General features: G+C 44.2%; 1 protein-coding gene across 6 annotated transcripts in view; it reads right to left on the bottom strand.

Moving 5' to 3' along the window:
- Positions 1 to 22,421, bottom strand: part of KMT5B (lysine methyltransferase 5B) — a 49,712-nt gene extending 27,291 nt beyond the window's left edge. For 2 of the 6 annotated variants that reach the window (XM_054570787.1, XM_054570790.1), the window contains exons 1-2: positions 22,123 to 22,421; positions 4,865 to 5,100 (exon numbers count right to left, since the gene is read on the bottom strand). In XM_054570787.1, coding sequence (XP_054426762.1) covers positions 4,865 to 5,024 — 160 coding nt within the window. In that variant the 5' untranslated portion in view covers positions 5,025 to 5,100; positions 22,123 to 22,421. Of the gene's footprint in view, positions 1 to 4,864; positions 5,101 to 21,839; positions 22,009 to 22,122 lie in introns of those variants that run through there. The other 4 variants (XM_054570789.1, XM_054570788.1, XM_054570791.1 and 1 more) reach the window with 4 other exon arrangements.
- Positions 22,422 to 24,361: the final 1,940 nt, after the last annotated feature.

The following is a 24,361-nucleotide window of genomic DNA, read 5'->3' as shown; positions in this document are numbered from 1 at the left end:
TCTCAGCAGCAGTCAGTGACACCAGCAGTACAACTTCGAGCCTCTCAAAACTGGCCAAAAAGTTCATTTGGTTTTTTCCGTACAAAGGCTCTACTAGCGCTTAGCTGTCTTTAACATTATTAGAAACAATTGTATTAGATTGTATTGTGACAGCTGTCTTATCAGTGTGCATTAAAAAAAAAAAAATCAAAATTGGTGACTTTTTGTACAACCATTTTAATGTTGAAGATGGAAGAAAGTCTGCAATATTTTCAGCATATTATGCTTTATATTTGAAGAAAGGTAAAAAAAATGCAACTGAAATGCAAAACAAGATTTGTGCAGTGTATGGAGAATGTGCTGTGACTGATCCAATGTGTCAAAAGTGGTTGTGAAGTTTCGTGCTGGAGATTTCTCATTGGATGATGCTCCATGGTCAGGTAGACCAGTTAAAGTTGATAGCAACCAAACAGACATTAACTGAGAACAATCACTGTTACAGCACATGGGAGATAGCCAACATACTCAAAATATCCAAATCAATATATCTGTGAAAATAAAAAACTGTGTCTTTTTTTAAAATGGACTTTTTGGCCAACCCAATAATGTGTGAAAGAATGAGAGACACAGTAAGAGGTTATTTAAAGAAAAAAAATTAAGTATCCATTGGGCACACAGGTATGTGAAAAGCTATCAAATCACTGTGTTTTCCTTAATGGCTTTATTGAACTATAATTCACATACTGTGTAATTCACCATTTCAAATGTACAACTCAAAGGTTTTTAAAAACATATTCACATAATTGTGTAATATCACCACAATCAATTTTGGAACATTTCATCAATCCCCGAAGAAACCCCACATCCATTAGCAGTCACTACCTATTTCTCCCTCCCAGCCCCTGGCAACCGCTAATCTAGTTTGTTTCCATGGATTTGCCTAGTTTGAAAATTTCACATAGATGGAATCATACAATATGTGGTCTTTGTGACTGGCTTCTTTCAATTAGCACGATGTTTTCAAGGTTCATCCATGTTGTTGCATACATCGGTACTTCATTCCTTAGTATGGCCAAATAATATTCCACTGTATGCATATACCACATCTGCTTATTCATTAGTTGATGGACATTTGGCCTGTTTCTACTTTTTTGCTATTATGAATAATGTTTCTATGAATATTCATGTAAAAGTTTTTGTGTGCACATATGTTTTCAATGCTCTTTGGTACATCCCTAGGAGTAGAATTACTAGGTGAGATGGTAACTCCATGCTTAATCTTTTCAGGAACTGCCAGACTATTCTTCAAAGTGGATCATTTTACGTTTCCAACAGCAGTCTATGAGGGTTTTAAGTTCTCCACATTGTCACCAATACTTGTTACTATCTGTACTTTTGATTTTATATATCCTAGTGGTTGTGAAGTGGTATCTTATGGTTTTAATTTGCATTTTCTCAATGACTAAGAGTCCTTTTTTCCTAGATTGTTTTATTCAATTTGGGTGCCTTAAATTTCCATAAGCATTTTCAGATGAGCTTGTGAATTCCTGCAAAGAAGTTCAGTTGAGATTTTGATAGGAAATGTGTCCAATATGAAGCTCATTTGGGGAGTACTGTCATCTTAACAATAGTAAATCTTCTAATCCATGAATAGATGATGTCTTTCTATTTATTTAGGTCTTTTTCAATTTCTCTCAATGTTTTGTAGTTTTCAGAAGATAAGTATTATACTTTTATTGCTAAATTTGTTACTATTTTTCTTTTTGATACCACTGTAAAGAAAATTGTTAGTTTCGATTTTGAATTGTTCATTGAAAGCATACAGAACTGCAACTGATTTTTGTATACTGATCTTGTATCCTGCAACCTTGCTGAACCTGATTAGTTCTAATAGTTTTTTAGTGGATTCCTTAGGATTTTATATATACACAATCATGTCATCTGCAAATAGAGACTGTTTTACCTTTTCCTTTACCTTTACTTTTTCCTTTTTGATCTAGATGCTTTTTCATTCATTTTCTTGCCTAACTGCTGTGGTTAGAACCTGTAGTACAACGGTGAATAGAAATGATGAGAATGGATTTTGTATCTTCCTCCTGATTTGGGGGAAGAACCATTTAGTATTTCACCATTAAATATGACATCAGCTGTGGGTTTTTCATAATGTCCTTTATCTTTCCTTCTATGCCTAGTTTGTTGAATTCCCCCCCCCGCCCCAAATGGGTATGAGACTTCTGTCAAACGCTTTTTCTCCATCTATTGGGATCACTGGATGGTTTTAGTTCTTCATTCTCTTGATATAGTGTATTAAAGGTGTTAAATCAACCTTGCATTCCTGGGATAAATCCCACTTTGTCATGCTGTAGAAACATTTTCATCTGTTGGGTGATATGGTTTGTAGTATTAGCAGGATAATACTGGCCTCATCGAATGAATAAGCAAGTGTTTCCTTCCATTTTCCTAGGAACCATCTATGAAAAACAGGTATTAATTCTTTTTTAAACATCTGCCAGTATTCACCCATGAAGCCATCTGGACCTGAGATTTTCTTGTAGATAGCGTTATTTTGCATTTCTTCTTGATTCAGTTTTGGTAGTTTGTTATTTTCTAGGAACTTTTTTGATTAAACTAAGTTATCTAATTTGTTGGTATACAGTTGTTCATAATATTGTTATAATCCTTTTTATTTTTGTGAGACAATAATAACATCCCCTCTTTCATTCTTGATTCTTCTCTTTTTCTTGGTCAGCTTTGCTTAAAGGTTTGCCAATTTTGTTGATCTTTTCAAAGAACCAGCTTTTAGTTTTGTTGATTATCTCTACCATCTTTCTAGTCCCAACTTTGTTAATTTCACTTCTTTATTTCCTCCCTTCTGCTTGCTTTTCTTTTTTTCTTGTTTCAGGTAAAAAGTTATTGATTGAGATCTTTCTTCTTTTTTTAATATAATTGTTCACAACTACAAATTTCCCTCTAGGCATTGCTTCAGCTACACTCCATTAATTTTAGTATGTGGTATCCTATTTTCAATCATTTAAAAGTATTTTCTCACTTCCCTTTTGATTTCTTCTTTAACCCATTGGTTACTTAGGAGTCTGTTGTTTAATTTCCACATATCTGTGAATTTCCCAAATTTCTATTATTCATTTCTAATTTTACACCATTTTTCTCAGAGAACATATAATGTATGATTTCAATCCTTTTAAATGTATTGAAGCTTGCTGTATTGCTTAGCCTATGGTCTATCCTAAAAATGCTCCATGTGCACTTGAAAAGAACGTATATACTGCTGTTGTTGGGAGGAGTGTTCTACAGGTCTGTTAGTAAGAACTGGTTTGTCTTCATTCCTCGCTCTACATACAGTATTGAAAGTAGGTTTTTAAAGTCTGTAAATAATTGTTGAATTCTCTACTTCTCTTAATCGTATTAGTTTTTGCTTCCTGTATTTTGTGGCTCTGATGTTAGGTGAAGTCACTGCAGTTTGTCTAAGAGGGAACATTGCTTTGCCTCTCTTCATCATTGGCTCTCATTCCGCACCAGTGACACTCAATGTGATGCTGTTCACCTCCATGCCCTCTGGGTCTTTCCAACCTATCCCTCTAAGTCTGCCTATACTTTCCAAAGTGTAGCTTATATGATTGTCATTTTCTAGATTCTAATGCACTTCCAACAATTAAACTAATGAGGGCCTTTTTGCACCATGATGTACAAAAGGAGGCCAATAACAATTTGCTTTTAAAAAAAAGTCTAAGCAAATGCCTAATTTACTGAACAGAGCAATACCACTGCTACAGTTGCTGCCTTTTTCAGTTCCATCAGGTTCATGTCACATGCTATGGGGTGAGGAGGTGCCCATGCGGACGAGGGTAGGTTCAGTCTTGGACGCTCCTCCACACGCTTATCCAAAGTGGGAATTTTTGCCTGTTTCTTTACAGAAACAGTGACCTGACCTGATATGGAAAGGTTAAGGGCAGTGTGAGCCCAATAAACTGCATAAACCTCTAAAAGGTAAGAATGAAATGGATCAACCTTCAGACTAGGGCAACCTATCTGAAACTACAGCATATCCCAAGCTAATCCAACCTACTAGGAGTAGGCCGGTTCCAACACAAACTAAAAGTATTCAGCAGTGGCTAGGTTAATCTTAGCAAAAGCAGAAATACCAATAGAAAAAGCTGTGCTCTTTTAACATGGCCTCATACTTTTGGACAATCTTTACATGGCTGTCTACTTAAGTTTAAATTTACCCTAGGGCAATATACTACTCTTTAAAGAACTATGAAACATGTATCAACTCTACAATTTCTCAGAAATCTCAACAAATAGTTTTGTTCTTACCAAAAGGTAGAGAGGCAAAAAAAGTAACTTAATATCAACGGTGCCTCACCCTACATAAATAGAAGAAGCAGTGACAATCTGTGAAGCTGGCCTAAATTGCACTTATCATGCAAATTAGAGTTGACCTTGTTATTCATATTACTGTAAGTTTTCAAAGACAAACATACTTATACTTACATCAAATATAAAAAATACAGCATGAACTTTTAAGAAATTCAGTTCAGTAGCAGTTATTTTAGTTTCTTTTGTTTTGTTTTTTACAGAACCGATTAACCATTTAGGTATAAATTCTACAAAATATAATTTAAAACCATGGATATAAAAGCATGAGTGAAGTTATTATATTAAGCATTAAACTGAAGTTGTACACAATGTTTGATGAGAATAAAAATTGATATAATTTTGAAAGAGTAAAAAAATCTATACTGTTAACTGTGAGAACATAAAAAAATTGTTTTGAAAACAACAGAGAACAGAACACATTACAAACTGGAAAGAATTACTGCCCCATATCACAATCAAAAGAGCGACAGTTTGAGTGTGTACATACATCTGCTTGACCTCCTCTCCACTGCGTTTTTGCCAGCCTTCACGGTGTCCTTTCCCGTGTGCTGTAATTTTGATTGATTCTGCTGATGGTCATTAGACAACTTGCCTCCATTTCTCCTGCCATTCACCACCATGTTCTTGGATTCTCCCAACCACTTCATACCCACAGACAGCCTGACCCAGGTGCATTTAGTCACTCTCTTCAAATAGCTTAGAGAATAATTTCAATGTTCTCTCCTAACAGAAACAAAATATGAAAAACAAAACAAAACGGGGAGGTCAATACATAAAAGACCATGCCACACAGACCCTTGAGAAAGATACAGAGTATTAAAAGTAATTTAGTAATCAATGTTTCCACTCTTCAGAGACTATCTTGGCTCCCCAGCCATCCCTATCATGCTGAAGAGGTCTACAATGCCCCCAGACCCTGAGGAGGGACTTTCTCATCGCAGGTGCTTTGAATAGAACCGGTAAACAGACAAGTGTTCAATAAATATTTATCCTTTAGTTATCAGTAAGAATCACCTTTGCTCTTTATTCTGTTATCTCTTGTCTACAATAGTTTGTCCCATCTTTTTGTCATTAAAGTCAACATTCAAGGTATTTAGGGGTATGTTATCAATGTCAAAGTACTGTCCATCGTAATATGTCTTTCTTAGTGTTCCTTTACAATGGCAACAAAAACTGAGAGACTACATTTGATAATATAGAGGTATCTTTCACTATATCAATTTTAATTAGCTGAACTTGGGAACTGAATGATTTGGACAGTGAGGGATTCCTGTAATTTACAAGGACCTTTGGAAATGATTGTTTGTTGGTAACGGAATAAGAAAAAGGATGTCCATGACATCAGCTCATTATAAAATTATGTTTTTAGTGTTAAGTCAAACTAAAAAGGCTCTAGGAAAACAACACTTTTGGAGCTAAAGGAACTTTAGGACCCTAGTACATTTGCAGATGGAACGGAGGCCAGAGAGGTATCATGACCAACTGCCACATAACCAGCCGACAGCAGAACTGTGAGGGCCCAGCACTCCTGCCCAAGGGTCTCTCAGGACACCAGACAAAGTCGATATCTCTTACTTTTTATAAACACACAGAAAAGTGCAAATGATAAATTATTTTGAAGAACTCCCAGAAAAATGTTAACTAGACATGTCTGTAATGATAACCAACACTAATATGAAACATTAATTTTCACTTGACTTCAGATCACTTTATGACAGGAATTTTGTGTGAATCCACAGCAGGATAAAATGTGTGAGTCACATGCTTAGGTAAAACTATATATAGATATAGATATAGATATAGATATAGATATAGATATGATCAATATTAAGGATACTTGTAGAATTATCCTTCAACATGTATTTTTCTCCTGGTTCCTTCACTATTTAAATTCAATTAGCATTCAACTTCCGTTGTGTCTATCTTCTGATTCTTCTTATAGGCTTCGCTAAATCCAGAAAACTACTGCTGCTTAAATAATAGGAAAGGGTGAGTGAAACTACTGGTACATCACTTAGAGGCTAAAGATCTTTCAATTATCACATCTTCTCAAATTAAATATGACTTCATAGTAATGATCAAATACCCTATATTTATATTTAGGAGAAAAAGCACAGAGCTAAAGAGCAGTATACTTCTGAAGCATAAAAGCAAAGAAAGCTCAGGGAAAAGGCCGTGTCCCATGACCCTCTTTCTCCTGTACCTAGAACCCAAATCCCCTCATGTTCCAGGAAGTCTTTCCTGATCCTCATTGACACCCCCCAACCCCTAAACCATAGGTGAAAGCCCTCATTTTTCTGTACAGTAATAACCTGCCTGCCTCTTTAAGGGACTGACAAGTCCTGAGGTCGAGAATTTATTTTTCTTTTCTCTAACCCTAGCATCTGGCATAGTACAAAGTAGATCAGAGGCACTCGACTGATGAAAGAGTAGTAAGGTTGTAGTTTAAACCACCTAACAGAAACTGCACTTCTGTTATATTCTTAAACTTCACATTAAACTTAAAACCTGACCTCTTCAAATCCTCTGCTCAAGATGCCGGTGCTGTTAAGAGCAGTGAGAGCAGCTCTTGTGCAGGCTCAGATGCAGAAACTGAGCCCCAGCCTCCCTCCCCTCTGCCTTATGCTTTCTGGCTCACTCCCTAGTTTTGCATCTCCACAAAGAAAGAACAAGGAGAGGTATAGTCCTTTTGGTCTTTGAGCAAGTCCATCTCAAGGATGCCCATATAAAACACAACTTACTGAGAATGAGTGGAGAATGTGTTTTTAGGACTCGTAGGAGTCCTCATCTTCCTCAACAATAATACATGAAAAGTAACTACATAAACTGGAAAAAAGCAAGGTGGCTTTAGAAAGAGTTAGGAGACATAAGAAAGAGCAAATCATCTCTCCATAGAAAATCCTTAAGTTCCAACCCAGATTCCTACTCAGAGACAAAAAAAAAACAGAAACCTGAAACAAGGCCCAGCAATCTGGTTTAATAAGCCCCCCAGGTGATTCTGATGCAAGATCCAGTGTGAGAACTACTGTTCTAAGTTACTTATTCATCCACTTCATCAGCTGCTGGGGCAAAGGACACATGCCAAAATTTTAAGAAAAATCATGGAAGAGCCCCTGCTGGGGGGCTGAGGTGATACATCGTTCCATACACCAAAAGGTTGTGGGTTCGATCCCTGTTTGGGGCACATACAGGAGGCAATTGTTTCTCTCTCACACGGATATTCCTCCTTCTCTAAAAATCAATAAACATATCCTTGGGTGAGGATCTAGAAATATTAATTCAAAATTATGGAACAAAAAATTTTAACTGGAGGAAATTGTACCTATCAACCTATTTCCCCCCCCTGAGAATTAGGAAAAGTTCACCAATAAATCATTCCAGTAGCATACTTCAGTTCAATTCATGGAACATAGATTGAGATCACTCTATTTTACACATAATTTCAACCAAATGTGGGTTTATGATCCAAACTGGAGTGAATTTGTAACCTCAGGTCTCATTTATATTGATACCACACCTCAGTGTGGTAGGTGCTCTGTCAATCACAGAACATGGCTCAATCTGACCAGTATGCATAGACTGCACGTGTCTGGATATCTTCTGGCAGAAGTTCCAAAACACTCTGCTCATCTGGGTAACGATAGCTCACTATAGAGGCAAAAGACTTAGGCTCATAAATGAGTACCTTCTGAAAGCGGCCCTAATGAAGTTATCAGAAATGTTGGGGCTATTTATAATTTTTCTTAGCTCAGTATGAGTATATACAATAACAACTGTAATAATGATCATGTCATCATTTGTTCTGTCCCATGAGCATGGAATCTGTTCCTGTTGGCATGGTCTTTCCTGTAAGATTACAAATGGGAAGAAAACTTACATATTAAAGGCAGAGATGGCATTTCAAAAGCTAACACAGTCCACACGGTGGTAAACTGTGGAGAAACAGGCTGAAGACATTGGGTGGCCAGCAAAGCCTAAAGACGTCTCGGCCCCCACAGTGGTCCCCTTCCCATAAGCGAGGGTGCGCCCCTCTGGCTTAGAACACAGCTGGCTCACTGGCAATGCCACCATGGTCTTGGCTTGGTTGACAGTACTAAGCTAATTGGCTACTGACTACATTTAGAAATAAAAATTACCTCAAATTTATCCCAAAATTGGCAGAAAAAAGAAATTTCAAGAAAGGAAGACTGACCACTCCTTAAATGGCACAACAGCTACAAATCCTTGTTTGTTCTGATCTCTTAAAAAATATCAGAAAAATTATTAACCATCTACTGTATTCCAGACACTGTTCTAGGTACTGAGGATACAGCAAAGAACAAAACAAGGTATCTGCCCTCATTTGTGCTTTTATTCTAATTAGGAAAGCTCTGTGAAATAGCAAATCCACAAATACATGCCAGCACCCTGAAGAAAACAAAGCCGTTTCCCAGTGGCAGGGAGAGTCTCAGGTGGTGCGGGGGCCTGCTGGGGAAAGCTGGGCGGCACGGGGAGTGCGAGACAGAGGGCACAGAAAAAGCAGACCAGCACAGGGCCAGTGCGGCGGGGGCCGCACAGGGTCAGAGAGGTGGCCAGGAGACACGGCATGTAACAAGAGTGCCCTGAGGCCTGCTGAGACTTGGGCACTGAACCTCAAGGAGACGCAAGGCAGAGGAGCGACAGGACCCAAGTTACAGTCTTAAAGGTCCACGCTAGCTGCTTGCTTTGTGGAGAAGAGCTCACAATTACTGCTTTTAGAAAAGAAGTTCTAATGAAGCTATTCAAATTTGAGGGGACAGGAGAGAAAGCTGTTAAGAGCCTACTGCAATAAACCAGAGGAGAGATACTGGGGGCTTGTAGCAGCAGAGGTGGTGACAAGTGATTGGTTTCAGGATCTTTTCTAAATGTTTGGCCGATATATGATTTGCTAATAGCTTGTGTGGAAGGAAGAGGACTCAAATATGCCTCCAAATGGAAGAATGGAATTAGTATTTACGAAGGTGACTAAGATTATAGGAAGATCAGATTTTGGCAGGGGTCAGAGTGCAGGAGTTTGTTTTTGGTCGCATTTGAGAAGCCCACTAGAGACCAAGCGGAGATGATCAGAAGCAGCTGGACACATGGGCCTGGAGTACAGGTCCAGGCTGGACAGATAAACTTGGAATCAGCACTAACGCTATTTCAAGCCCTGGGGTGAAATGAAATCACCAAGAGTGAGAGCCTAGATAAAAGACATCTAAGGACTGTGGGGGGACCCTGACATTTAAAGATCAAGATGACAAAACAGCAGCACAGGATAGTGAAAGGGGAACTAGTGAGGCAGGAGAAGCCAGAGCCAAGCAGAGACTAGTGCTTCAAGAGCGGAGCGACCAGCTAGGCACAGGCCACTGGGCTCAGAAGGCAAATCCCTCCTTTATGACAGTTGAAACTCACAGAGAGGATGGACCACTCATGATCTGTGAGCCTTTTCAGAAACAACAGAGAACGTCTAAAATGGGCATAATGTCTTGAAACATAGACTCATGGGAACAGACTTAGGTAACAGAGGGGAATATAAGGAATAGTGAATAAAAGAGTACTAAATTCTTATGTCATTTGTTTGAAATAAGAGAAAAAGAGTAGAAATTTCACATACCAGAAGAGATATATGTAAATTAAATTCAGAGGGTAGGAGAAGATGGTGATGCCTTGAGAGAGTTTATAAAAATCTTTTCTATAAAAAACTTTTTAAATGAACAGTCAATTCTCTAGACTGAGGTAATAAAGAGCGTCATCTGAGCGGCCCTGCCTAGTGTGGCTCGGTTGGTTGGGCATCACCCTGTAGCAGAAGGGTTGTGGTTCAATTCCCAGTCAGGGAGCATGCCTGGGTCGTGGGTTAATCTCCAGTTGGGGAGCGTACAAGAGACAGCTGATCAATGTTTCTTGTTCTCCCTTCCCTTCTCTCTAAAAAAAAATGAAAAAATGTCCTTGAGTGAGAATTAAAAAAAGAATTAAAGATCATCTGGGTGGAGGTAATGGGGTGAAATTCCTGAGGGTATTATACAAGCTTTGCTCCCTGCATTTTTCTATGTTCACAAGAAAATGGAGGAAATGCAGGGCGACTGTGCCCCTGGGCAGGGACTGAAGCCTACAGGAAAGGAAGATTCACCTTAAGGATTTCACTGGACCAACAGGTGGGGAACGAAGCATATGCTTCAGATTCTAGTATCAAACATAAATAAAAGAGCAGACTATTTACGATAACACAAAATATACTGGAAAACTGCTAAAGTAAGAGCTGCATTTAAAGAGTAAAGTATTTAAAGAATTATGTAGAGTCATATTTAAAGAGGAAACTTCTAATCATACTGTAATACCACTACAGGAAAAGCATACACACATCACACCACCCCTTATTCCAAATCAACAACAGAATGGCGATCTTTGAGAGAATGTAATTAACATTAGCAAAATTTTTCCTCTAAATGTTTATAGTAAACCTATTTATTTATAATTGGGGGGAGACCCCAAAATACTCTGATACTTGAAAACATTTCAAATAAAGCACAGAACTGTTTCATAAAAAATGTGCTTGGTTTATGTAAAGTGCCTACTGTTTCCAGCAGTGAGGGGCTGTCAACAAATCTCAACACCTCTGTAACTCCCACTGTCCCCTTATGGACACACACAGAACTGAAAGCTGTTTATTGACTTTTCAGTTCACTGCTCACACCCAATTTGAGAACTGTGGTTCCAATCTTTTTTTTACTTAAAGCTTTTGAACAGGAGGTTTTTGTTGAATGTTCTAAACACAAACCAGGATTTTTAAAACTCTGTCAGAAAAATGAAAACATTGATTATGAATGACTATCAAGGATTTTAATATCCTTCCTGTGACATTACCAAGAACTCTTTAACCAGTTTACAATGCTGAACTTGTCTGCAGAGAGTTTATCTTAGAGAAATTACCCAGTGGCAAAGAAACAATCCCCGAGTGGTTAAAAAGGAGAAAGTAATACACAGTTTTAAGGAGCAGGCTTTAGCTTGCTTAGAGAGCTTTTGGAAATCTTTATTGAGAAAAAGCAGAGCAAACATTTAAGTGATTCAGATACAATTTGCTAAGAAAAGAATTCAATACACCAAACGATTAACAGTAGTATCCCTAGAGAATGAGATTACAAGCAATTTTTACCTGTTACATGAGTCTTCAAAGAGTTCAACTTTCAAAATGAACATGTATTACTTTTGTAATGTTTAAAGATATGTACAAAAAAGAAAAAAAATCTTCACAAAAATCCTTTTGCGTCATTCACATGTATGTAAGTTAAAACCAATTTCTAAAACCATAATACAGCTATTCAAAAATCAGATTTAGAGTGATGGAAAGTCTAACGTGTCACTGAAATACTTTCATGAATTTTTGACACCTTCACTTCTGGACTTTGTGATGGTCAAGTGTCATAATCCCAGACTCCCAAGAGTTTTATATTTAAAATAAGCACAAAGAAGATGAACACAAAAAGCACAGAAATGAGAGAAAGCACTGTCCAAGGGGGAAATATCCCCCTCCCCCCAAAAAAGAACAAAAGCGCCCACAATGGATGGACAAGGAGTGAGACCACTCTGGCTAGTATCATTTTCCAACAACTTCCCATTCGTTAAGTGAAAAATCAATTTCATCTTCTAGGGCCTCAGGTGTCTGGCCTGTCTCACATTCCCCTTTCTATTCTCAAACCTTACTGCTACGTACAAACCAAAGTGTTTATTACCTCTTTCCCTCAGATCTAAAACTACAAAGGGAGCCTATAATATATCAAAGAATTCCAAATTAGTTTAAGATTTTACTTATCTTTAGAGAGAGGGGAAGGGAGGGAGAAAGAGAGGGAAAGAAACATCGATGTGCAAGTTGCCTCTCACACATCCCCTACTGGGGACCTCAAACCCGGGTATGTGCCCTGATGGGAATCGAACTGGCAACCTTTCGGTTCACAGGCTGGCGCTCAACCACTGAGCCACACCAGCCAGGGGCCAAATTAGTTTTTAACAATGGCTATGCCAAATCCACCTGCAATCAATATATAGCCAACGTTCCATGGAACCTTCTAGTAACAACCCATGATTGGACCAATATAAGAAGCCCTGCAAAGCTATCAGAAGCACTTGTGATCAGTATCTCATCTTAAGGCTATAATGCAATTTGACAGGGCAATTGCTCAAGTTGCCAATTTGTAAGAAAACTACCAAGAATACATGATCACACCTGTAACCTCAAACTTGCGCCTATAAACATTTGTGTCAGAAATAAACTTCATTTGTGAATTTAGATGACTTGCTGGAGTGCAACTACTACTATGAAAGAGAAGCCTCGGGGAATTTTACTGCTCTGCATTCACAGCTAAGCCGTCCCCGGAGGCAGAGCTGTTGCTGTAGGATGGGAGGTGTCGGAGCACATCCAGTACTGATTTGGTATCTAACACCAAACTCCAGAGAAAAGAATAGGTCTTCATAGGTATCTCTGTCATGTTACTGTTAAAAGTATCACTTCAGCCTTCTTTTTCCAGCTTTGATAAGAGTCAAACTCACACGCATTTTGCTTCAGACAATTTCACAGCTTTCCCAAGCAGCCACTGGGACAAGCAAGAGAATAGTCGGATTCCAAGCAGTTTCCCACCAACACATGACAACTCTCTGCCCACCCTTTCAGGATGGCTAGAGGATAGCACCCCTCATTACGCCAAAGTGGTGCAGTAACTGCTCTCTCTAGAAGAGACCGCAGTAGGCTGGAAAATGATCCGCAAAGGTATCAAACCTGCCAGCATTAATTTAAAAGGAAAAGGGTCTTTAGAGATGTGATTAAATCATGGATTTTGAGATGGACAAGATTAATCAGGTGGACCCTAAATGCCATCACAAGCGCCCTTGTAAGTGAGGGGCAGAGGGAGACTTGACACCACACACACCAGAAGCAAAGGTTATAGGGCCACGGCCCTGAGCAAAGGACACCCTAGTGGCCGGAAGCTGGAAGAGGCAAGAACAGATTCTCTCCTAAAATCTCAGGAGGGAGCCCAGCCAGACCTTGACTGTGCCCCGGTGAAACTGATGGTGAGCTTCTGCCCTCCAGAACTGAGAGAGAATACATTTGTTGTCTTAAGCCACCAAGTTTGTGGTCATTTGTTACAGCACCCACAGAAAACTAATACAGAAACCATGAAAAAGTAAACCAAAGTAAAAATATTTTACAGCCAATAGGCTCCAGAAACACATAAGGTTCCAAGCTACCACAGGAAAAACATTTTAAACACCTTTAAAAAGTTGTTTTAGCCCTGGCTGGGTGGAGCATCCTCCTGTAAACCAAAAGGTCATGGGTTCAATTCCCGGTCAAGGCACATACCTAAGCTGTGGGTCCTTTCCCTCAGTCAAGGCATGTATCAGAGGCAACTGCAACCGGTGGATGTTTCTCACCTATCAATGTTTCTCTCCCTTCACCCCACCTTCCTCTCTCTAAAATCAATACGCATGCCCTTGGGTGAGGATAAAGGAAAAAAGTTGTTTTAAATTACATTAAAAAAAAAATCATTTCTCTTCAACAGCAGGTATGAAACACAGCTATAGAGAGAACTACATGGAGTTTGAAGACAAAGCTGGTATCACAATCACACACATAACTACTCACACACTGTGCTTAAGCCCAGTTAACCAAGACTTCCTTGGAAGTATTGTAACTGAACTTTCTATATTTATATAAAATTTACAATAAAATAAAAACTAAAATCACTAGAATTTTTCATTTGGCACAACACTGTAAACAGCATAATATACACTATTTACTGGCAAGTCAATGATCAGATATTTACAACACGTGCACTTAACATGTTGGGCCACTGATCTACAGCTGGGCTTGTAATAAACTCCTCTCTGAGTTCTTACAGAAAACATTGCTTCACAGTCCCTTATTTACTCATGTCTGATATATACCACAACAAAGGATTTTATATAAGAAAGATTTGTCTCCAGTTGTCTCAATAGGTATTTTTAAAATACAGGTTTTAGCTGATGTAGTTATTGAGGGACATTCCGCAACAAACAAAGGAAACTGCTTGCCAGTGTCTCCACATCTGACCCACCTACTTACCTAGCGGGGCCTAAGAATAAAACCAAGGACGCTTCCTTTGTTGTTGTTTTCTGAGAGCCAATCAGCATTTTACTTTTCCATAAACAGATGCCACCTCGTGTCAGAAGTCTGTAAGTACAGCCCACAGGTAAGTCAAACAAAGACTAGTTCTTCCTGGGCAAAGTCAAAGGCGAGAAAAACTCCAACAGACAATTTGAGAAAAACTCCAACAATTCTCGGGGTGGGTCTGAAAGGCTAAGGCTGAGTTTGCCAGGTGGTTCAGGACACGGCCCTGGGTGGAATCCAAGTGCCTGGTTCCCACCCTGGCCCCACTCATCACTCACTAGCAGTATGACTAGCTGGTCACCATGGACCAGCCACTTAACCTTGGCAACGGCTTCAGTAAAATGAAAATACAGTCTACCTCCTCGGTTTAGCAAAAGGATTAAATAAGCAGAAACTGCTAATAAAAGAGACAGTTGGAAACTGCTAGTATCTAACTGTCTCTTTTTGAATAACTAAGGCAGAAACAAAGAGGGCCAGGTGTGTTATTCAAAAAACCTTAATCAAGTATAAATGTTCCTCCCCTCCACTCTTCATCCTATCATAACTCCCACGAGAAAAAAAAAAAAAATCACCTCACGCCCTGAATTAAAAAAGTTTTCAAGAGAATAAAAAAGGACCAGGGGTGTGAATTTATGCTACAGAGCTGAGATCAGCTTTACTTTTCTACTGCCCTTAAAGAGAAGGAAGGAATGGGACCTCTGGCAACAATGCAGAATCAAAAGTCACACCGAACTACAGCTCAGAGTCAACATTCAGAAGGGGGATTACGGATTTTGTTACAGTGAAATTTAGCTTGTTGTGCACCTGGTAACTGTAACCCCATTTTAAAAACCACCACCAATAAATAAACCATAGCTCCTCCCTTCATTTAGTGCTTCCTATGTTCACTTTATCATTTAATTCTCACACCCTGTGGAGTTGTTGTTCAGACAAAAGGCCAGAGAATTCGCTGGACTGTACTCTAGAAAGAATCCTGCTGGTGGCCAGTGTGTGGCTGAACACAGACCAGTTAGAAAGTTCAATGCAACAGGAGCCGTGAGTGGGGAGGGAGAAAAGCTCTGGTGTTTCAAATACAAGTTTGGCGAGACTTGGTAACAAATCAGATTTAGGTGGTGAGGGGCAGAAAGGAATCCCAAGTGAGTCAGAAATCTCTAGCGGGGGCCAAGATTTTAGCTGGGGTCACCTCAACGTTGCCATTAACTGCATTAGGGACCACAGAAGAACGTGTTTGTAGGAAAGGTGAGAAAGTCTGGATTTGTGAAATTTGAGGGGGGGTCACCACCCCTGTGAAACTGGTACAAGATGTCAGGGCTCAGAAGTGGGGCTGTGAGAGCTCAGAAGTGGGGCTGCGAGAGCAACATTAACAAGGGCTTTACAGTCCACCAAGCGTTTCCAACCTTATTCTAATTCAAAGGGTCACAGGGTTTCAGAGCAGAAAGTCTCAGAATAAAAGAAACAGGCTCAGGAATATATACTACCTACCTAAAGTAATTCACTTCTTTTGTCAAGATAATGTGCTACTAATCCACGTAACCAAAAAATTTCTGAGGCCCCGGCCAGGCAACTTAGCTGGTTAGAGCATCATCCCCATAAAACAAGGCTGCAGGCTCGAGCTCCTGTCAGGGCACATACAAAAAGCAACCAATGAACACATAAGTAAAGGGAACAAACAAATGGCTCTTTCTTTCCTCTCTCTCTCTCTAAAATATATTTTAAAAAAATTGTTCAAGCTTTATCATGGGCAGTTAAGTGAAAGAAAAAAGGCGAGGAAAGAGAGAAGGAAATGAAATGAGGGAGAGGCACACACAGTCACTGTGAAGAGGGGTCTTGAAAAGCAGCATCCCCACTTACAGTGTGTGGGATTGTGGACTATTAAGTGCCTAGCACAATGTCCACCGTACATTTAAATAAATGTCTGCTCAAGGTGTGAGTGAAGAAGTGAATGCCGTAGGGACAATTTGGCTGTCCTGGGCACAAAAGACACCTTGTAGTACTAGTTTTCTGGGCACTATTTCACACTATTGCTCTATGATCCAACACCTGTGCTGAAAAACTTTACATGTATCATATCATTTGCTCCTTTCACAGTCCTTTAACATATACAATATATTAAATATATTCATTCACATATAATGGAAAACATTAAATTACACAGTAACATATAAGATACTATTACTATCATCCCCACTTTACAAATGACAGCAAGCCTCACACCATATAAGAAAGCAATACAATCCTGACTGAAATTTTTAAACATATAGCAGGTCCTCCAATAATGTCATTTCATTATTACGCTGATGAAATGTTGTAGGAACTGAACGTTTTTTTTAAAGATTTTTAAAATTTATTTTTAGAGAGAAGGGAAGGGAGGGAGAAAATGTGGGAGAGAAACATTGATTGGGTTGCCTCTCACACACCCCCAACTGGCCTGCAACCCAGACATGTGTCCTGACCAAGAATCGAACCAGAACCTTTTGGTTTGCAGAACAATGCTCAACCCACTGAACCAGACCAGCCAGGGAAGAAGCTTAACTCTTGTTTCTATCAATTAGCCTGTGGTAAAACTGGCTTTGCTATATGTTATTTCACTTAAAGTCGCAGAACCTATCGATGATGTTACATGTGCACTTTGCCTCATATTTGAAGAGTAAGACCCTAGTACAAAACAGACATAGTTCCTGATTTCATGGGGCTCAAAGTACAGTTTGCGAAGAGAGATAAGCAATCTAATAAGCATGAAACTATAAATTCTGGTAAGAGCTATAAAGGAAACAAATAGGATGTTAGGAGACAGAATAGTGGTAACAGATTTTAAATTGGATGACAGGGAAAATTAAATCACAAGCATAAATACAGACACAATCACCTTTTGAGGGAGTCAAAACACTCCTGGTAGCTCTTTATATCCAATGAACAAATAGTTTCTGAGACAACTGGCTTTGTCTACATCCTCCTGGACCCAGAATGAGGACTGTTTTTGTCCCTGTTTAAAGGGAGAGGAAAAAGGAGGTTTCCATCTGGCTTCTCCAGCCCCAGACTCCACTGGCTGAAGGACGAGGCCCCCTTTCCTCCTTAGTCAGGGAGCTCCACCTTTTTAAGAGTAGGTTGGTTTTCTTGCTAAATATATATATCCCTTCACATCATGCCACATAAGCATTTCCTGGAAAATGAAAATGCTCCTCAGGAATCTTTAAACTTTATCAGACACTTCAATCAATCCTGTTATACAAATCAGACAGACAAAATGAACCCTTCTGCAGGTCTGGAATCCACTCAATCCAACATTTACCAAGAACCTACTGGCAGCCGCTGGGCACTGTTCGTGGTGCTGGAATACTGGCTGTGTCCGGGGAACAGCAGAGGGCGCGAGAGCTTCAGCTTCCAGGAACATCAGTCCACAGACTGGGAAGCAGAAGAGCCCTTAACTGAAGGGGTGGGTCTTTTGCCCAAGACTGGAGAGGCAATCCTAGTGCCGTTAGAGATTTGGTGACCAACTGTTGCAACTAGAAGCCCAATCAGAACACACGCATTTGTTTCACCCTAATGCATAGGACTGAGAGTTTGACAGCCGGGCAGCGCTATGATATGAGTGAGTCACGTGTTAGCACTGCACATGGGATGGCTAAAGCTCAGAAATGAAGATGCTTTCCTGAAGTCAAATTGCTATTATGTGGTGAGGCTGGGTCTAAAACCCTAGCATTTACGCGGCAGTCTGGGGATTTACTCCAATATACTAGCCACATACGCATCAGCCAGAAATAGAGGCTTATCACCAAGGAATGTTTCCCAGGTCTATTTACTTTTGTCTTTAGTGTACTGTTATAACACAGAAACTAAGATATTTTGCAGAGATGCATCTGACAAGAAGGAGCCATACAGACCTTAAGAATCAAGCTTTTGGGACACTGATGTACCCGAGTTTCTCAATTCTAAAACCCAACTGTGAGCTATACCATCAATCTCATTAAAAAAAAAAAAAAAAACCACTACATGGACTATACAGAAAAATTACGTAAACCAATTAGATGTCAACATATGATTAAAATAGCCCTTACAGGGGTGTCCAACCCTTTGGTGTCTCTGGGCCACACTGCAAGAAGAGTTGTCTTGGGCTACACAATAAATACACTGTGACAAGTAATCACAAAAAAAATCTCATGTTTTAAGTAAATTTATTATTTTGTGATGGGTCACATTATAGCCATCCTGAGCCACATGCAGCCTGTGGACTACAGGCTGCATACCCCTGCAAGAAAACAGTGCGGCAATTAAATGTATAAATTATAGCCCTGGTTGGTGTGGCTCAGTGGATTGAGTGCCCGCCTGCAAATCAAAGGGTTGCTGGTTGGATTCTCGTCAGGGCACAGGCCTGGGGTGTAGGCCAGGTCCCCAGCTGGGGACATGTGAGATGCAACCAATCTATATTTTCCTTCCTTTCTTCCTTCCTTCCTTCCTTCCCCACTCTCTAAAAATAAATAAATAAAATCTTTAAAAAAAAAAAAAAGATGAACTGTACTATAGGGTTGGAAGTGACTGCAGAGATTAATGTTTAATTATTTTACAAAGTAACTGAGGCTTGGCCCTATCCATGTCTTATATAAATAGTGACAGAGCAAACTGGGACATAGGTGGAGATTCTTACTCCAACTGTCCTTCAACCAGCCCTAGGATTAGGTGCAGACGCAGCGGTCGTACCTACACGCAACCCTAGAAGCCTGTGTGGTGGCTGAGCTTCCCTCGCACAGACACCTGCCAGCCCCACGTCTGGCTGGCAAACCTGGGGGCCAGAGGCCATGAGCGACCAAACTGGTCCTTGGTTCCAGGGGCAATGAAAGGAACGTTAGGAAGCAACATGTAATTGAGCATCCACAATTATGGAAATGAGTGACTTTTTTTCCTTTTGTGCAAATGGTCCCTGGTTCCATCACCAACTATGCAAAGATACTTCACCTACTCTACCTTACTGCCTCTGAGCAATATAGAGATCAAAAGTAACATCAGACACTAATGTGAGTTATAAAAATAGTGATGATTCTTTCCTATACAGATGGATTCTCTCTATAGCACACCTTTAAGACAGTAAAATCCTGTAATGCATTTAAAATAAGATGTGCACGACTAAAATTTGGGAACATGTCAACTGAATAAAACAAGATGTTTGCTAAGTGAAACCCACAGAGGATTTTGGAGAATGGAAAGTAATGCTCATATAAAATAATGGAAGTATGAAATAGTGGCATTTAGGTGATTTATCTGAAAGGATTTGCTCTCATAAGCCATGAGCAGGGCACTCCTGTGTACAAGGGGCTGTTCAGATGCTACACACACAAATAAGTGTTTTTGTAACACAACTGAGCGATGTTCTCGTGTCCTACAACAAAGTGGTATTCATGTAAAGAAAAATCAAATTCAGTGACAGATTTATATGACCCAGGGAAAAACTTACAAACCAACGCCCCCACCCACAAAACTCCACGCTCGGAGGCGGCGGACGGACAGCCCGCCCCCCGCCCAGGCACCGCCCGCGGCCGCAGAGCCCCAGGCAGCGCGACCGCCGCGGCGGCGACGCGAAGCGCGGGCACAGGGGCGCCTGGAAAGGGCTCTGGCAGGGGGTTCCTTGTCAAAGTTTGTGGGTAACAACACAGCCCAACGATACGCTCTTTACAAAGAGTAAATATCCGTAATATTCATTTCACTGTGAAACTGTTTCGCTAATGACGTTTTAAGTAACAGTGGAAAGGACATTTTGAAAAACTAAATACAAACTATTTAACTTGGTAACTTGGAAAGTAATAAATTTAACACTTTCCTTCTCTGCACTGGCCCCTGAACGGAGAGAGGTGATAACAAGCTCCCTTGGGGACGGGCAAGGGAGCAGCCGCCCATAACACGAGACCGCTGCCGGGGACCCCGAGGGCGGGCCGCGCCCCCTGCGCGAGAGAGGGGTCCGCGCGAGGGCGTGCGGGGCGGGGGCCCCGGCGCGGGACACCGGCGGGGCTCGTGCTTCGCGAAGGGAGAGCGGAAGGCCGGAGGCTTAGATTCCTAAAAGCTGAAAATTTCAAAACCTGAAAAATGGGCCCGAGCTCCCCCACACGCAGGGGTGAGAAGCCGCCCTGGACTTTTACCCCGGAGCACGATAAGCAGCCCGGACCCTGGCGGGCCACGCCTAGCGTTCAAGTTGCTAAACCCTGGCTGCAAAGCAACCTTGTATCCGCTGCGGATACAAGTAACTCCTCAGGGGCGCGCTCCGCGGGCTCCCTCGGCGCGGTGCTGGCGGGCACACGGGGCTCCCCCGCCCTTCTCCGCACCGGCGCGCCGCGCCGCTCCTCCTCACAGGCCGCCGGCGCGTTCTCAGGGTCCGAGGCCACGGGGAAAGTTTCCGCGGGCGCCTGCGCGCCCCCGCCGCCGCCGACCCCGCACACGGTCGCCGAGCCGCGCCGCCGCGCTCCACTGCGCTCAGTCAGGGCAGTTCGAATCTCGGGCGGCCCCGGGAAGCATCGCATCGCGACCCCCGTCCGTCGGCCCGCCAGCCGGGGTCGTCCCGCCACACACACACAACGCACTTCACTTCGCAAGTTCTTAAAAATGAACTCCAAGAACGCGTTTTCACCCCCGCGACCCGCACTCAGTGGGTGGGAAATGCGAGGTCCAGAACGGGGTCAAACGCCCGAGGAGAGCGAGCGAGCGAACTTGTCCGGTCCGAGGCGCCTGCTGCCATTCCAACAAGTTGGGTCGCATTGTCATCTCGGCAGCGCGTCTCCCCCTCTCACAGGTGGGAGTGACGCGGCCACACATCACCTCAGTCTGTGCAAGGACAATCCCTCCGAAGGGGCCACGCGTTTTCTCAGGACCGAGGCGCCTGAAGCGCAGAGGGAGCCGGGGCGAGGGGGACGAGGGAGCCGGAGCCGCTGTCAACCGAGGGGCGGAGAGGGGTGGGGGACCGGCCCGCGAGCAAAGCCGAGAGGACGCTCGAGCCCAAACAAAAACAACCCCAAGTTGAGCGCGGCTGAGGGAGCAGATTGGGCGAGACCGTTCACGGCTGCCCATTGGAGAACAGGGAAAACAGAGTCCCCCAATCGCGAGCGGCGGGGCTGCTCCCCTCGTGCGGCCGCGGCCCGGCCCCGCGCCGCCCGGTGGCCGCTACCGCTCCCTTCCGGCGGCGGCGCCTACTGCAGGCCCGGCGCCCCGGCCGCCCCCGCCGCCGCCGCCGCCGCCGCCGCCGCCGCCGCGCCCCACCCGCGGCCCCGGCCCCCGCCCGGCCCGGCGCCCCCGCGCCCGCCCCCAGCCCGCCGCCGCCCCCCGCACCGGCGCCCGCCAGCCCGCTCACCGCCGGCCACTGCCCGCTCCTCAGGGCGCGTCGAAGCCCCTTGCCCGGCCGCTGCGCTGGGGGTTCCGCGCTGCCGGACGACACTTCCCGTCCCACAAAAAAATTAATCACCAAAAAATAATTCCAGAGAAAAATGGAGAGTAAAATCCAAGATGGCGGCGCACGCCGCAGCACCGCCCGCTCCATCCGCTGTCGGGAAATGAGTCCCAGCCGCGGCCAGAGCCCCCCGCCTCCATCGCGCCGCGCCCCCGCGCCCCCGCGTCCCCCGCGCCCCAGGCCTCACCTCGCCTCACGCGCGGCCGCGGGGTCCCAGAGGCAGCCGCCAGCTTCGAGGCTTGCGTCCTGCGTCCTGGCGCCGCGCTGCCGCCTCCTGTACCCGGGCGCCCTCACCTCATAGCCCTGGAGCCTGGCCGACCGCGCCGCAACCGCGTCGCCGCCCCCGGTGAGCCGCCCGGACGCCGCCCGGGAACGGTGGAAAGACACGAAAAGGAGTGCCCTCGGCCGGGCGGAGGGACACCACGCCGGCTCGCGTGGCCTAGTCACCTCTGTTGCTTTTACGGGACTCTGCGGGGGGAGGCGGAGAAACCCGAGAAAGAAATGAGTCCCCCCGCCGGGTGCTCCCGCGGCGGAGGAACAAAAAGCGAATTTTGAGGAGCCGAGCCGAGTCGTTGCTGCACGTCGCTCGCGGCGGAGGGATCCGTGCTGAGCAGTCGGCACGGATCCCTCCGCCCCTCGCTGCCCTTTAAATTGCGGCTGGAGGCGGTGTCGTCGCACGCCCCTTGGGCGCCACCTCGGCGTGAGGCGGCCATGCGTGGCTACCACTCCAGACCCTCCGTGCGGCTGCCCCCAACGGGAGCGGCTGCCCAGCTGGGACTCGCGGCAGGCCTGGGGGATGGCAGGCTCCTCGGCCACTGCGCCTCCCGGTTGCACCGAGGGGAGGTGGCCCCACGGAGGCGAGCTTCTTTGTTGTGGAAGTGGCTGTCGTTAGAAGCAGACACACCTTAAAGACCATGTGGGCAGCCTCAGCGTTCCAGCGCGTACCGGGGGAGGGAGGGAGCGTGCATTCCCCCGGCCACGGGCTTCCCAGTGTCAGCCGGCCATTTCTTAAGCGCCTACTGTGCACCGGACCTTCCTTGAAACAGTGGTGTTGCCACGTCCTTCCTAGTCGGGCAGTGCCAACGCCGAACACGCAGCCCCCTCGAGGTGCCTAAGCAGGTCGGAGAGAGGCTAAGTGGCTTACACGGGCCAGGGGCTGCGCTGCTGCAGCGATCCCGCGAAGCCCTGTAGTCTGATGACAATGACTGCGAAGTAACAATGACGAGAGTAACAGCACGGGCACGGCCTCTACTGGATGCCAGGCACGGGTCTCAGGCTTTGGTGCCTTTATCTCGTTTACTCCTTAAAACAATCCCTAGGGGGGTGGAACCGTTGTGGTTCCTAGTGTACACGTAGGGAAACTGGGGCACAGAGAGGTTGGCTAGCTCTCAGAGAGCCCGTGGGGACATGGGCCGGAGCCCTTACCCAGGGCTCCAGTGGAAAACGCAGATGTCAAGAAGCTGGGGTGGCCACAGGCTGGCAGACCGGAATGTGTCCCCAGGGAAGCAGAGGCCTAAAGGGGACTGGAATATATCTGGGCGAGACGGCGCTTAGGGGTTGCAGGGCTAACAAGAGCAGAGGCCCTGGGAGGAGAAAGAGCCAGCACCTTCCAGCCCTGAGGGAAGCCCAGCCGGGCGGCTGCCGACAGGGGGCCGGCAGGGCAGGCCGGCAGGCAGGCAGACTCTGAGAAGAGCCCCAGGTGGGCCTTGGCCTCCCCTAGCCCCCAGGGCCTCGCGCAGAGCAGACACCCCATCAAGGACTGGTCAGTGGAGCGTGTTGACGACCACAAGAACTGCGATCCAGCCACCACCAACACCGGTGCTCATCTCATGTCCCTTCCTTGACCTTGGGTGGTAGACATGATGCTTATTATCCTTCCACAGATGGGAAACTGAGGCGCATGGGTTCCCGGCAGGTGTGTGTCTAACAGAGGTGGAAGCAGGCCTTGATCTTCAAAACCAGAGCCCCTCCTGGTGCCCTTACCTGCCTTCCCTCCAGGCTTCCCCGCTGGGCTCTGAGGCTGACTTGGGGGGTTGTGGGCACAGGGCGGCGGGGTGGGGGCAGAACCTCACCTCCCTCGGGTAAAGCACACCTAGGTCATCGCTCCATGCTTCCTGCTCTCTCCACAGGCCTCAGGTTCACCTGTTACATCAGAATTCACCTTGTCATTTTCCTCATTGCAGACCCACCTAACAAATGATTGTTTTGGTTTTTGTTAGTTTCTGATATATCACTAAATTTTCTTTCCAATGTTTTCATAGTGCTTGGCTCCAAATGCTCAAATTGCATCTCATTGAGAGTGCCCTTGCTACCACCATCCCTCTCCCACGGGAGGCGTGCACACCTGCCTCCAATAGGCAGCCACAGCCCTGCACGCACCCTCCAGCGCCTTGGTGTGCAGGCCCGGAGTACCGCCCCCCCGCCAC

Source organism: Pteronotus mesoamericanus, unplaced genomic scaffold (genome assembly GCF_021234165.1).
Source record: "Pteronotus mesoamericanus isolate MK-2021 breed Mesoamerican mustached bat unplaced genomic scaffold, CSHL_Meso_final contig_214, whole genome shotgun sequence".
Classification (NCBI taxonomy): Eukaryota; Metazoa; Chordata; class Mammalia; order Chiroptera; family Mormoopidae; genus Pteronotus; species Pteronotus mesoamericanus.
The sequence above is the reverse complement of the archived record's forward strand: the minus strand, read 5'-3'. Positions and strand labels throughout refer to the sequence as shown.